Here is a 12,595-nt window from a genome sequence, read left to right as displayed (position 1 = left end):
TTTTTTAAAGATTTATTTATTTATTTATTCAAGCACTGGGTACAGTCAGAAGCGCGGGAGGGTGAGAGAATTCACCAGAGCCAGAGCTGGGAGCAGAGCAGGCAGAAGGACCGAAGTACACTGCTGAGGGGAGCAGCGGGCGGCAGGAGAGGTCTGCGTGCCATGTGGGACCCTCCTCCGGTGGCCGGGGAGCAGCCAGGGATCGAACTGGCGCAGCCGGGGATCGAACTGGCGCCGCAGAGGCTGCAGGCAGCTTCGCAACCCAGCGCTCAACCGCTGCGCCACCAGGGAGGCCCAGAGGCAAAAGATCTTAATAAAAATTGACAGTTTCTAAACTTCTCTGCATAACTACCTAATGATTAAGTATGCTCTATTACTTTCCACATATTAGATGAATTTCTCTCTATTTCAAAGGCTAACTGTGATTTATCTCAGTTCCTCAAATAAAAGAATGAAATTCTTTTTGAAATATAACTTTCTTGAGAATAAATGTTGTCTTAGTCCTAGGTCTATCACACATGTTATATGTAACATGTTGTTACATATCAACTTATACTTATATAAATACTATATTATATATAAATACATATATTTATACATATATTGAAATATTTGTAACGTATTTACAGATTATATATGTGTGGTGCTGTTATAAATGCTACAAATAGCAAATCCAAAATAGAATATACTGAAGTTTTAATATTTTCTTTCCTTACCTCAATCAATCCTCCTGTATACTTCAGGGTACAAACACTGCTCTAAAGACCATATTGTAACCTCACAGAAGTATTTGCAGTTTAAAAAAATACTATTTATTTCATGCCATATTATTCAATATAGTTCAGCATTCTAGAATGTCCCCCTCAAATCCTCCTCCAAAAATCTAGCAGTTTCCTTCAACTCTTGCAAGAATCAGTTCAACTGCAAATTTTTCTGTGATACCTTTTAATTAATCTCTTTCCTTCTTTCTCCTTTCTTCTCTCACTTGCCATCCCCACACCTTCCCCTAGAAATCTGGGTGTCCTTCCTCTCAAATTCTTTTGTATTTTGTTCATACATAGGTCCACTATAGAATCATTATCTTTTTTTAAGAGTCTGTTTCCCTGCTCAGTTATAAACCGCCTGTGGGCAAGGAGCTTACCTTTTTAATTTAAGGACTCAAATATCTAGTTGTAGCCAGTTCTGTCCTATTCCTATAATCTACTACTCTATTCTAATACTTGTGAAGAAACTGAAATTCAAGGTATATAATGTGTCCAAGGTACTAAACCCACTGGGCTGCTCAACCACAGTAATCGTTGTAACAACAATGAGGCAACCTTTTTTTCTATATATTTCATTTTTTGCTCATGAGAAGGCTCCATGGTATGTGTGGTAACTATCAAGTTCTTCTTGCAATAAATTTGAAAATAAGTTAATTCAACATCTTATAAACATATGTAAGACAAAACTTAAATAAAAATATTTAAGTGCTTTACTACTAAAATACCACATACCACTTTAAAACATTTACTATAAGTTCTTTGTAATGACCAAAAGACATGTACAAATAAACTTGTTGAAAATCAAGTTGATGTGGACAGTCTACAGAATATTTTTCTGTAACAGCCACACATGCTAACTATATATCAAACAGCTGTAACCTATGCTTTCTCAATGTTGTACCCACTCAAACATTTGGTAATGACTCAGATTTTAGTCTTTTATTGAAAAATAACTTCCTAGTATTTACAAGTGGGCAAGCCTATTATTTACAAAATGTTTGCATACATCAAATACAAAGAAAAGCAAGGAACTCAAAATTTTATCTATATGAAATCATCAGACTACTTTTGTTACTAAAATGAACAAATTTTCTCTCTTGGATTAAGAATGTCCCTGTTTCCCTATCTGCAAAACTGGATGCTTGATCTAGATGAACTCTGTGGTCTCCAACAGGTCTAAAGTCTTGTGATACGAATTTATAGTATATTTTACACTTTAAAATTAATGACATGACGTGAATTTTTTTTATGTGAGTCACAACTATAAAGGACTGTGGTGACAAGGATAACAAATAAGTACACAAATACAATGTCACTAAATTATTAAAAGTAATTTAAAAAGCAAATTTTAAAATCATTAGATTATCAAATAATTCTACTTTATGAAAGGCTTCAAGTAGAGGCTCCTTAGCTTATATAGAGCTTTCCTAGTGGGTCAAGCACTGTAAACTAGTTTTCAATGAAAGAAGTCTCTGATATCCTTGAAAACAGCATATGGCCAGTGACAGATTAGATTACTTTTAAATTACAATTATAAATAAAGGACCAAAATAATAACACAACTTTTCAGGCCTATTCCATAAACACACTTCCAGAATGCCCAGATTTAGACATAAGATAAATATAGATTTTATTCAATTACTACTACTACTGTTACAATTAACACTTACATTGAGCTAACAGGACCAGCTGTTGTATTTACTTTGAACTCATTTGATTCTACAGCAACCCCATGAGTAGGTACTATTGTCATACAGATGAGGAAACCAGGGCCAAAAGGATAAAATAACTTGGTCAAGTTCACGCAGCTGGTAAAAACAGTCTATTTCATTTGCCCTTCCAATTCCAACCACATTCAGCTGTCTTACTATTTACTCACTACTATTCCTAAAGAATTTTCACTCGAGAAATTATTAATTTGGTTCACATCAATGTACGATTATAAAATAAGTTTATTTTTAAGAGCCTCCTGTGTTAAAATATTTCTTACCAAAGAAAAAGTTTCGTCTGTACACATACATGGAGTTCAACAAGAGTATGCTGCCATCTAATTATGATTTCTGGTAAAATAAACATATGCCTACACGTATTAAAAAATTTGTGAAGATGCAGCTACTATTATTGCTAAAATTCAATCTCCTCATATGAAGCTAAGACAAAAGACAGGAGCACACCAGTTATTGTTAACCATTTAATAAAACACTATTATTTTTTAATGGTTCGAAAACAACCACTTTTTTTTTGTTGTTAACAGAAGCCGGTTATTTTGCTTAACGACATTTCATCCTAAAACTTTCTTAAAGTTGCATGCTGAAACTGTCTAAATGTTGTGGGTTCAACTTCCAACCCACTAAAACTTTTCCTCTGCCTACCCCTGCAATTATTCCGAGAGAGGCCCCAATTCACTTCACAGGCACAAACTTTACCTGCTCGCAGGCGATCTGGATTCGGCTTCCTTCTCAGCTTCTTTTTCTGCGGAGGCTCGGTACGTACAACCCACACCCACCACACCCCTGCGGGTCCCAGCCCAGAGCGGCTGCTCCTCCTCCCGGGGTTCTCCTGCGCGACTCAGCACCTATCAGCGACGCCCCCCGGCCCCAGGCCCAACCCATCCTCGGACACGTGCGAGGGTGTGTTTGTGTCAGTCCGTCAGCCCCACCAGAGACGGGACTCACTTACCGAGAGAGAAGAGCCAACTTCTGCTCCAGCATCATCTCCAGCTTCTGGCCCTGTTTGGAGATCCAGTGGTCCACTCCGTGCAGGCGGTAACACATCTCCAGCATCAACCTGAAGTCCGCCACGAACTCGGTGATGCCTCCGTACTGGCCGCTGGCGAACTTCTCCTCCATCTTCAGCAGACACATGCCTTGCCCCGGCTGCTGCGAGAGGGCGCGACTGCCCCGGCCCCCGTGGCGCGGGCCCTCCGCGGCCTCCTCCTCCCCAGTGGCAACGCCCCCCAAGGGCTGCAGGAAGGGGGCGGTGAGGCCCCGGTGCTTCTCCTGCAGGAACTCGCCCAGGATGCGGTGTCCCTGCTGCAGCTCGTAGGTCAGCTCCTGTTCCTTGCAGCCACCACCCCCGACCACCATCGCCTCCTCCTCCTCCGGGTCGGCGGCGTCCTCCCGCGAGGCGGCACTCCTCCCTCGGCTCGAGCCTGAGGCCGGGGCCGCCGCTGCCGTCTCCTCGTCGTCCTCCTCCTCGGCCGCCGGCGGCGGCCGCTCCTCCTCCCCGGCCGGCTCCATCTCTCCCGGTGTCTCGGGCACGCTCATGCCCCCGACAGGACGAGGCTGGGCGGTGTGGAGCGGCCGCTCGAGGCCCCAGGAGACGCTTGAGCGCGGGCGGCTTCCTCAGGGTTCAGACGCGCCGCGCAGCCCCGGCCGCATCGGGCCTCGCTCTCCTCAGCCGCCGGCTCGGTGCGCGCGGGGGTCTCGAGCTCGCCGCTGGCTGGGCGGGGTTACATGGCGCGCGGGGGAGGGGGAGAGAAGAGGAGAGCCTAGGTGCCCTCCTCTCCCCTCCCCCGGCGGCAGCGCGCGCGCGGCCCTCGCCTGCCTTACCCCTCCGCGCCCCGCCCGCCTGCCCGCTCTTCACCGGCGCGGCCCGGCGAGGCCCCGCGGCCCCGGCGCCCCACCCCCTCCCGGGCCGGCTCGGGGGCTGGGAGGGGGCGAGGAGGAAAGGGGGGGTCTTCTCTCGCCTTCCCAGAGAGGGCCGCAGCGCTGGGCCGCGGCAAATCGGGCTCCTCCTCCTCTCCCTCACACCCCCTCCCGCCCCTCTCTACCTGCGGGGTACCCGGGCAGGAGGAGGCGGCGCGCGAACTGGACCCGGCGACAACTGTCAGTTAGAAGCCCCGCTGGGCGGGGGGCGGGGGGAAAGGGGAGGGGCAGGCAGAGCAGGGGGAGGGCACTCAGGCCCCCCCCACCAGGGCAAGCTATGGATGGAAGCAAAGAAAGAAGTACCGTCGCCATCCCCGGTGCGCATGCGTACTAACAGAAATCCCTTCCCCCGCCCCCAACTCGTAGCCCGCCCCTCTACGTGAAAGCGAAGATTTCAGCTCTGGTATAGGCGAGGCCTGGCAGGTTGCGCGGACCAATGATGTCATCAGCTCGTAGACGATTGTAAGGGGAGGAGTGGAAAAGGAAGCGAGGCGCCTGCGTAGCCTTAGCAGCCGCCTCGGGAGCGATTCGAGAGGGGGAGTGCTGCTAAGCAAGTGTTCCAAGAAGCTGTTTCTTTTGCGAGACCCTTATTAGCCCTAAAAACTAAAATTAATTCCAAAAGAACTTGCTAGGTAACCTTTGTTGATGGCAGATGAATAGTGAGGAGGCGCAAAATGTAAATTCTACCCTAATGTAAAATTTACGTTCTTTATGCATCGTTTTAGGACTGCCGTTTTTTAACATATAAACATATAAAACCAGAATTTTGAAAACTTTAGAGGCTTCCTCAAAGATTCGACCATCTGAAATATATGTTCACGTATATTTGAATTTCACGTAATTTCTGAAATTCCGTAATATCCCTTAATATCAACTCTTCTTTTGGAAACGAATCTCATGTTTTCTGCTAAAAAGAAAAAAAAAAATCCACCTTCTTAGATTTTTGGGTCTGCTAAGAATAAATGGATTGAACCCCTTTTCAAAACATCCTTGAGACTCAAACAGTCGTCAAAGTCTGCGCTGTAGAGCATTAGTCACGTCGTTAACGTGGCCTTACAAAATCATTTAAAGACTGTTTAGATACTGTCTAAATAGCGGGTTAGTCGCATTTAATGCATGTTGCTTAAAATAAGTGAGGCGAAAGGAACTAATGATTACATAAAGCAGATACTACGATTTTCTCATGCTCTATTTGAAAGATGCACCTACTTTTACCCCCCTAAGTATACAGAATACTCTCGCTTGAAACCTGCAATTACTTAAACATACAAAAGTCTAAGATGGATCATCTTAAAACTAAAAGCTATGTATCTAAATGGTCAGGATATTCTGACTAGAGAGTCTCACTAATATGACCTTTAAAGCACTGAAAAAATGAAAAATTTCAAAGCTTTTGGAGAGTAGGAGAGGTCTACCAAAGTAATAATCTTTGGTAAAAGTTACGTGAAACATTGAGTTTTTAGAGTATTAACACTCTTTTCCCAGCCATTTCCTTAGTGTCAAGGTCTCCTCTCACATTATAAATTTGTAACTTATTAGACATTTATAATTTCTTAGGCTTTTGCAGAGTTCTTGCTTCTCAGAGCCCATAATTTTAACTCACCTCACAATAACAAAGGCAGGGACCAGTCTTTTTTCATCAGCTGGTAACCAAAAATGTGTCTGACTCCTCATTATTCTTTTTTCTTTCACAGCTCAACACTCTGAACCTGCCTTTACTAGAGCAAATGTTACCTCTTTCTTTTTAGCCACCAACCCTATTTCATAACTCTAAGCTATTAGGTTGCATTTATTGAAGCCTGTGCCAGTAAGCACTTTATATTCATTATCTCCTTTAATTCTCACAATTGTCTGAATTAGGTATTACACCCATATTACAGATGGAGAAACTGTTTCTTAGGAAAGTAGTATGTCCGATTTCAAACCTGTCTGCCATATTTCAAAACTCTCCAGTGCTTAACTCCAAATTATTTGAAAGAATTTTCAATCCCTCATGCACAAGAAGGTAGGTATTGCTATACATGTGGATCAAGGGCTTTTTAAGTAAGGAATAGAGATAAAGAGGTATTGATGAGTTGAAGGATCTTTGGTTATAGGTTAAGGAAAGGCCATGATGACTGCCTATTAGGGAAGTAGGATCAGGACCTTGCACTTAAAAAAAACAACAAAACAAACATTATCAATACAAGAAATATGTGGGCGAAGGTAACTTAGAAAATATAGATGAGGGGAAATATGTCATTTTAACCTACTACCTCCAGAATTAATATGTTGTGGTGGGATTTTTCTATTTGTTTACCTATACTTTTTTTTTTTTTTAAAGATTTATTTATTTATTGATACAAGCACTGGGTACAGTCAGAAGTGTGGGAGGGTGAGAGAATTCACCAGAGCCAGAGGGGAGAACAGAGCAGGCAGAAGGACCGAAGTACACTGCTGAGGGGAGCAGCGGGCGGCAGGAGAGGTCTGCGCACCGTGTGGGACCCTCCTCCGGTGGCCGGGGAGCAGCTGGGATTCGAACCAGTGCTGCAGAGGCTGCGGGCAGCTTTGCAACCCAGTACTCAACTGCTGCGCCATCGGGGAGGCCCTGTTTACCTATACTTTTTATTGTAAATTTAAAATTTTGACTGTTCCATACTTAATGTACTCTTCTTTCCTCCCTTATTAAAAAAAAAAATAATTATAGGGAGCAATGAACAGGAATTGCTTATCTTAAAAAAAACTTAATTTTTGAATCTCAGTTTATAATAGCTGAGATGCTCTGCTAATCTGAAATAGTAGAAAGTGAACAAGGGAAATTCTAATATAAAAGAAATTCCAAATTATAAAAAAGAACACAGTAGAGGGCAAGCAACAACAATGCTAACAACTACCATTTATTAAGCACTTACTAGGTCTTAAATATTTGCCAAATACTTTTACATACACAGTACTCACAACAGCCCCACGAAATCATGACAGATGTATTTGTTCTTAAATTTTAGATCAGTGACTTGCTGAGTAGAAAGGTTTTTTCTACCCTAAAAAAGCTCAACATTAAAGACTGACATTTCAATTAATATATTAACCCTAGATTTAAAGAACTGTTTTTTCTTATAGTGCATATCTACTGCTAAAGACTGCTTTCAAATTTGTTTTCTTTCTCATGTCTAAAGATAAAATTAATTTTGCTTCCCTTACATTTTCCCAATAAAATACTTTTCAGTGCTACAACAGAATCTATGAAGAACATCTTCAAAACAGAAATTTATATAAGTTGCATTTCTCTTCTTGTTGAGCTTTGCTGGGGGAAAATGGCAAACACACGCAATGCAATGTTCTGCTCAAATAGATAACACTGACTGACTCCCACAAATGATTAATTACTATTTGAACATTTTGTTACAATATGTTACATGCTACCAATGTTAGATGTACCAGGGAATCTTTTTCAGTAACTATGGTTCTTAGGGTCCTGAATAAATTAGAGATCAGTATGGCTAAGGAGATTTAAAAGTTCTCATTAACTCTCCAGTGGAACAAGACTATGGATATGTCTCATCCAGTTCTCAGGAGGACATTATGAAAATGTTCATATACATTAGCGAGAAAACTCCCCCAATTCACAACAATATCTCAAAACTTCCAATTTCAGCATCCTCCCATTGCTATTAAAACAAAGAATATTAAGGAGGAATAAGCCTGTCATTATATTCTTCACTCACAATACCAAAGATACTTGTCTGGAAAGTTCTACAATTCTATTTCTGTGAGTTCTGAGCATCTCATGAAAGGCAACGGGACATCTTGACACCAAGTATATTGCTTGTCCAGCATCAATAATTTAGACAAATTGCAACAGTTCATACACTTCACATCAACTAGGGGAAAGGTGTCAAACAGTCTAAGAAGACAGAAGCACAGGTTACCACTAAGATCTGTGTTTAACAGATAAAGCATGCAAGGTAAATGGAAGGATATAACACTGACTAATACTGGAGAAACATAGGGAAGGGATGTAACTGCTCAGTAGGGAGAGAATAATTCTCTCAATTATAGTGGAATCCACTCACAACACTTATTTGGAGTTACTGTTATAGTAGATGATATTCAAGTGGTATTAAAGTGCTTCAAGCAAAATTCAGCAATTCCTGTAAGGCTTCCTGTTGCTCATCATCAAGTTGGGATACGCATTCCAACCATAATTCTTCAGAAGTCTGTACCTGACGCACAACATTAGCTAGGCGTTTGGCACAAGGATCTTCATAGTTAATAGTCTCATTAATTTTTCCTTCTGCGATTATACTGATTATTTTGGGAAGATTGGAATTATTTGGACCAAGTACAACTGGGTGGTTACTTTCAATTAAGTCACAGAGAAAACTCAAAGTCTGAATAGCTTCCTCTTTATCCTCATGCAGTGGAAGCCATGACAACCAATGTGGAAGAACTTCATCTACATTTACACAGTTAGGCTTAAACTTCAAAATCTTCCCTATTGCTGAGATACAGTTCTCTGTAGCAATGACATTTTTTTTGGTTTTGGAATTTGCACATTTAATAACTTTTACCAGCAGTGGAACGGCTTCTGAACATAAAGAACGATAATCATCACCACCATACTGTGCCATAACACCCAGGCCATAAGCAGCAGCTTGCCTGACTTCAGGGTTGTTATCTCGCATATTTAGTAGCATTGGCCACCGAAAATATTCTACATACTTAAATGAAGTTGGACTGCAGTGTTCTATGATATCATCAAATATGCACAGTCCCCACTGTCTGTCTGGCCATGGCCTACTAGAACAAATTAGATTTACAATTAATGGAAGCAGCTGTTCAAACCATGGTAAAATCTTTTCCTTATACGTACTAAATAATGAGTGCAAAATATCTGATACTTTGGTCAGAATATAAACATCACATTCATCCTCATCTTGCAGAGACATCTCAACCTGTTGGTCATAGTTTTCTTCCTGTCTTTTAACTTGTCTCAATTCTTGGTTTTTAAAGTGTCCTTCAAGTTTTGCTTTCAATATTTCTCCCAGTTCCTCCAAGTGTTCATCATTAAGGCATCCATCTCCCATTACTTCAATGGACTTTGCAAAAGAATTCATTATTTCTGAGAGTACATCTGTATCAGGTTCAGTCCCAATAGCCTTGATTAGGGGATCACATATAAATTGCCACATCTGTGCAAGATATTCTGGGCCACGAATTTTTGCACATTCCAAGAGAAAAGGCATAGACTCTGCTGCTGCCACTCGAACATTGTCATGGAAATAAAATTTCAGTAAAGGAACCATCAGTTTTACAACTTGTTCAGTATACTCCACAAATCCTTCCCTTAACTCCTTTGCATAGTAAACCAACATCTGGCAAGCAGTTGCTTTCGCTTCAAGTCCTGAAGTTTTAATTCCAAAACTTTGCTGGTCTCCAAGATTTACAAATTGCCAGCCATCATCATCACTCATATTCTCCACATCTTGTGTGTCTAAGAGAGCAACATCAGGCTTAGCTGAAGCAGTTTTAATAAGAGGCTCAATAACCAATGGAAGATACTGTTGAAAATCATTTCCAAGAATTTTACACATTCTAGCCCATGCTGAAACCATGTATGAAGTCTGAGGATCATCATCTTCCATATTATTTAAGTCTGATTGTGTCTTCAACAATAGCTGCATCACATTTGATGCATCCTGCATAAATTTTTCCTTTCCAACAGCAAGACCAACATGACTAATGCACTCAATAGTTTTTCCTTTCAGAAGCTTGAGCTCCTTCTGAATAGCAAGCTCAACAATATGCTTTAGTGAGGGCATAAATATATCATAATATGGAACAAATTTTTCTTCTATTGTATCTGCAACTGAGGCAATGGTTGTCACAAGCTGTTCCAAGGCCAACTTAGTTCCATTCCGAATCAATTCTTGAAGTTTAATCACCAAGATGGAATGCAGATTTTTCACCATACCATCCAAATATAGAACAAGCAATGATTTGGGGCAGTCTTCAATAAAAATAACAAGTGCAGAAGCTGCATGAGATTGCACACGCTGATTACCTTGATTTTCCATGGTACGCAACAGAGCTGCAATCACTGTTTCATGGAATTTCTTTTGGAAATTAGGTGCAAAATCTGTAGCCATCTGTCCAAGTGTAGTACAGGCTGCAGCCCTCACCCTTGGATGGGGATCCTGAAGAAAAAGCAAAACAGAGTTAACCGTTTCATCAAGAATCGATTCCATTTGCTGATGACATCCTTCTCCAATGGCAGATAAGGCCATTAATCCGGCATGTCGACATTTCCAGTCAGGGCTTTGAAGCATCTGCATGATATGCTCCTTAGTCATGGGTAAAACAAGTTTTCCACCAAGCCCACAAGCCAGTCGGTCTAGGGCACTCTCAGCAGCAACTGCATTGCTGTCAAAATCATCTTCTTCCATTTCATCAGCATTTACCCAGTCCTCATCATCTTGTAGATCAACCATCATTGCTAATATATGAGGAACTGCTTGTGCAATAATATTTGTATGCTTTTTCAACATTGGAGTTGCAGTTTCTGACAGGGTCACTATTACTTCAAGGGCCAGCTGGCGTTGCAGATTACTAAGTCTAGAGTCTCCACATAATCTCAGACTCAACTGCAGAGTATCTTCTAAATGAGGACCCAAATATTTAGGTACCGTATCAGCAATCTCAACAAGGGATTCTAGCACTGAATCATCATCCTGGTAGCATGAGTCATTCACAGCCTGTAAGATTCCAGGAAGCAAGTCTGCAAAGTCTTTGAAAAGAGCAATATTATTCTCATTAGCAAGTACAAATGCAGCTGCAGCTCTAGCGGATAATGTCCTGATGGCTGGATGCTCTTGATCTTGAATACACTGGTCCAACAACCGCTTGATGATATCCAAATCATGTCGCTCTTGGTTCCCAAAAATCCCAGGAAAGTGCCAGAAAACGTGAAGTGCAACTTCCCAAAGAACCACATTCTTAGAGTAGATTGCATCAATAAGGAACTTCAGACCTTCGGGCCAGTGGTTAGTGCCATCCTCATCTATCAAATTTCTGGCCAGCACTGCAAAAATATCACATAGTTTTTTCCTCATGCTAGCATGTGTTTCTAACTTAACAGCCAGTATCAGTTCAATCTTGACGTCCCTCTGAACATCAGAAGGTAGATTTGGATAGACTTCCTCAAACCCAGAGGACAAAAGCCGTCGTAGCAGTGCGGCAGCCATTTGTCTCACCTCATAACCTGCTCTTCTATTTCTGACAGCATCTAACAGGAATGTAGTCTTACACAGACCTGGGATATTTTCATAGATTTCCTCTGCTTGCCTCCGCACCATACAGCTTGGATTGATCAGGTTCTTCAGAAGCTGGTAAAACTCTTGCTTTCCCGACACGGTCGCCGGCACCCCTGCAGCCCCGGTCGCCGCCATAGCGCTCTGTCAAAGCAACCGCGACTGGGGCGGAGGGAGGGGGTTTGCGGCTCAAAGCAGTGACGTAAGCTAGGCGCCGCAGATGTGGGCGGGGCCGCTTCGACCCCGCTGCCTGGGCGCTGGGGATGCGCTCTGGGTGGTGGAGAGGTTGAGCCAGGTGGCTTGGGTAGGTGAGAGCACAGTGCCGATGAGGAACCCTCCGTTTCCAATCAGATAAAAATACTCCTGCGGAGGTGAACAAAAGAAAATTATGCTATCGATTGTGTTACACTGAGGTTATGGTGATTTCCCCCCTCTATGTCTGAACTATCTCTGTTATCCCGATAATTTTTAAAAACAAAAACTACATCTTGAAAACATACTAAGTGAAAGAAGCTGATGACAAAGGCCGCTATCGTATGATTCTACTTATATGAGGGGTTTTGAATAGGCAAATTATGCTTAAAGGTTAGTGGTTGCCAGAATAGGGGACGGGGAGAATGGAAAATGCTTTTAGATGGTTTCTTTTGGGTGATGAAAATGTTCTAAAATCGATTGTGGTAATGGTTGCACAAATGTGATTAATTTAAAAATCATTGAATTGTACAGTTTAGATGGGTGAATTGTATGGCATATGACTAATACTTCAATAAAGGTACTTATCACATAATAAGTGCAATACATGAATAAAGACCATTCCCACCCCTACCCCCTCCGCCACACCTAATGTAGTAGATCAGTGATGCTCAAACTCTGGTATGTGTCAGAATCACCTGGC

General features: G+C 42.0%; 2 protein-coding genes across 8 annotated transcripts in view; both read right to left on the bottom strand.

Moving 5' to 3' along the window:
- KIAA2026 (KIAA2026 ortholog) overlaps window positions 1-4,740 on the bottom strand; it is a 103,923-nt gene extending 99,183 nt beyond the window's left edge. For 3 of the 6 annotated variants that reach the window (XR_008549433.1, XR_008549432.1, XM_054688688.1), the window contains exon 1: window positions 3,444-4,115. Coding sequence is in view for 4 of the 6 variants with exons in the window: in XM_054688688.1 (XP_054544663.1) it covers window positions 3,444-4,030 (587 nt within the window). In the remaining 2 variants the exon portion in view is untranslated. Of the gene's footprint in view, window positions 1-3,443 lie in introns of all 6 variants that reach the window. The other 3 variants (XM_037494904.2, XM_054688687.1, XM_054688689.1) reach the window with 3 other exon arrangements.
- A 2,518-nt stretch (window positions 4,741-7,258) lies between these two features.
- RANBP6 (RAN binding protein 6) lies at window positions 7,259-11,885 on the bottom strand. Of its 2 annotated transcripts, XM_037493790.2 has the most exons (2): window positions 11,703-11,845; window positions 7,259-10,587 (listed from the first exon to the last, which is right to left on the bottom strand). In XM_037493790.2, the coding sequence occupies exons 1-2, from the start codon at window positions 11,715-11,717 to the stop codon at window positions 8,521-8,523; spliced, it is 2,082 nt and encodes a 693-aa protein (XP_037349687.1). In that variant the 5' UTR covers window positions 11,718-11,845; the 3' UTR covers window positions 7,259-8,520. The 2 variants fall into 2 exon arrangements, with proteins under 2 accessions (XP_037349687.1, XP_037349686.1); XM_037493789.2 differs by having other exon boundaries at window positions 7,259-11,885.
- Window positions 11,886-12,595: the final 710 nt, after the last annotated feature.

This window comes from Talpa occidentalis, unplaced genomic scaffold (genome assembly GCF_014898055.3).
Source record: "Talpa occidentalis isolate TD23 unplaced genomic scaffold, MPIMG_talOcc4v2.1 talOcc4.7, whole genome shotgun sequence".
NCBI classification, from domain to species: Eukaryota; Metazoa; Chordata; class Mammalia; order Eulipotyphla; family Talpidae; genus Talpa; species Talpa occidentalis.
The sequence above is the reverse complement of the archived record's forward strand: the minus strand, read 5'-3'. Positions and strand labels throughout refer to the sequence as shown.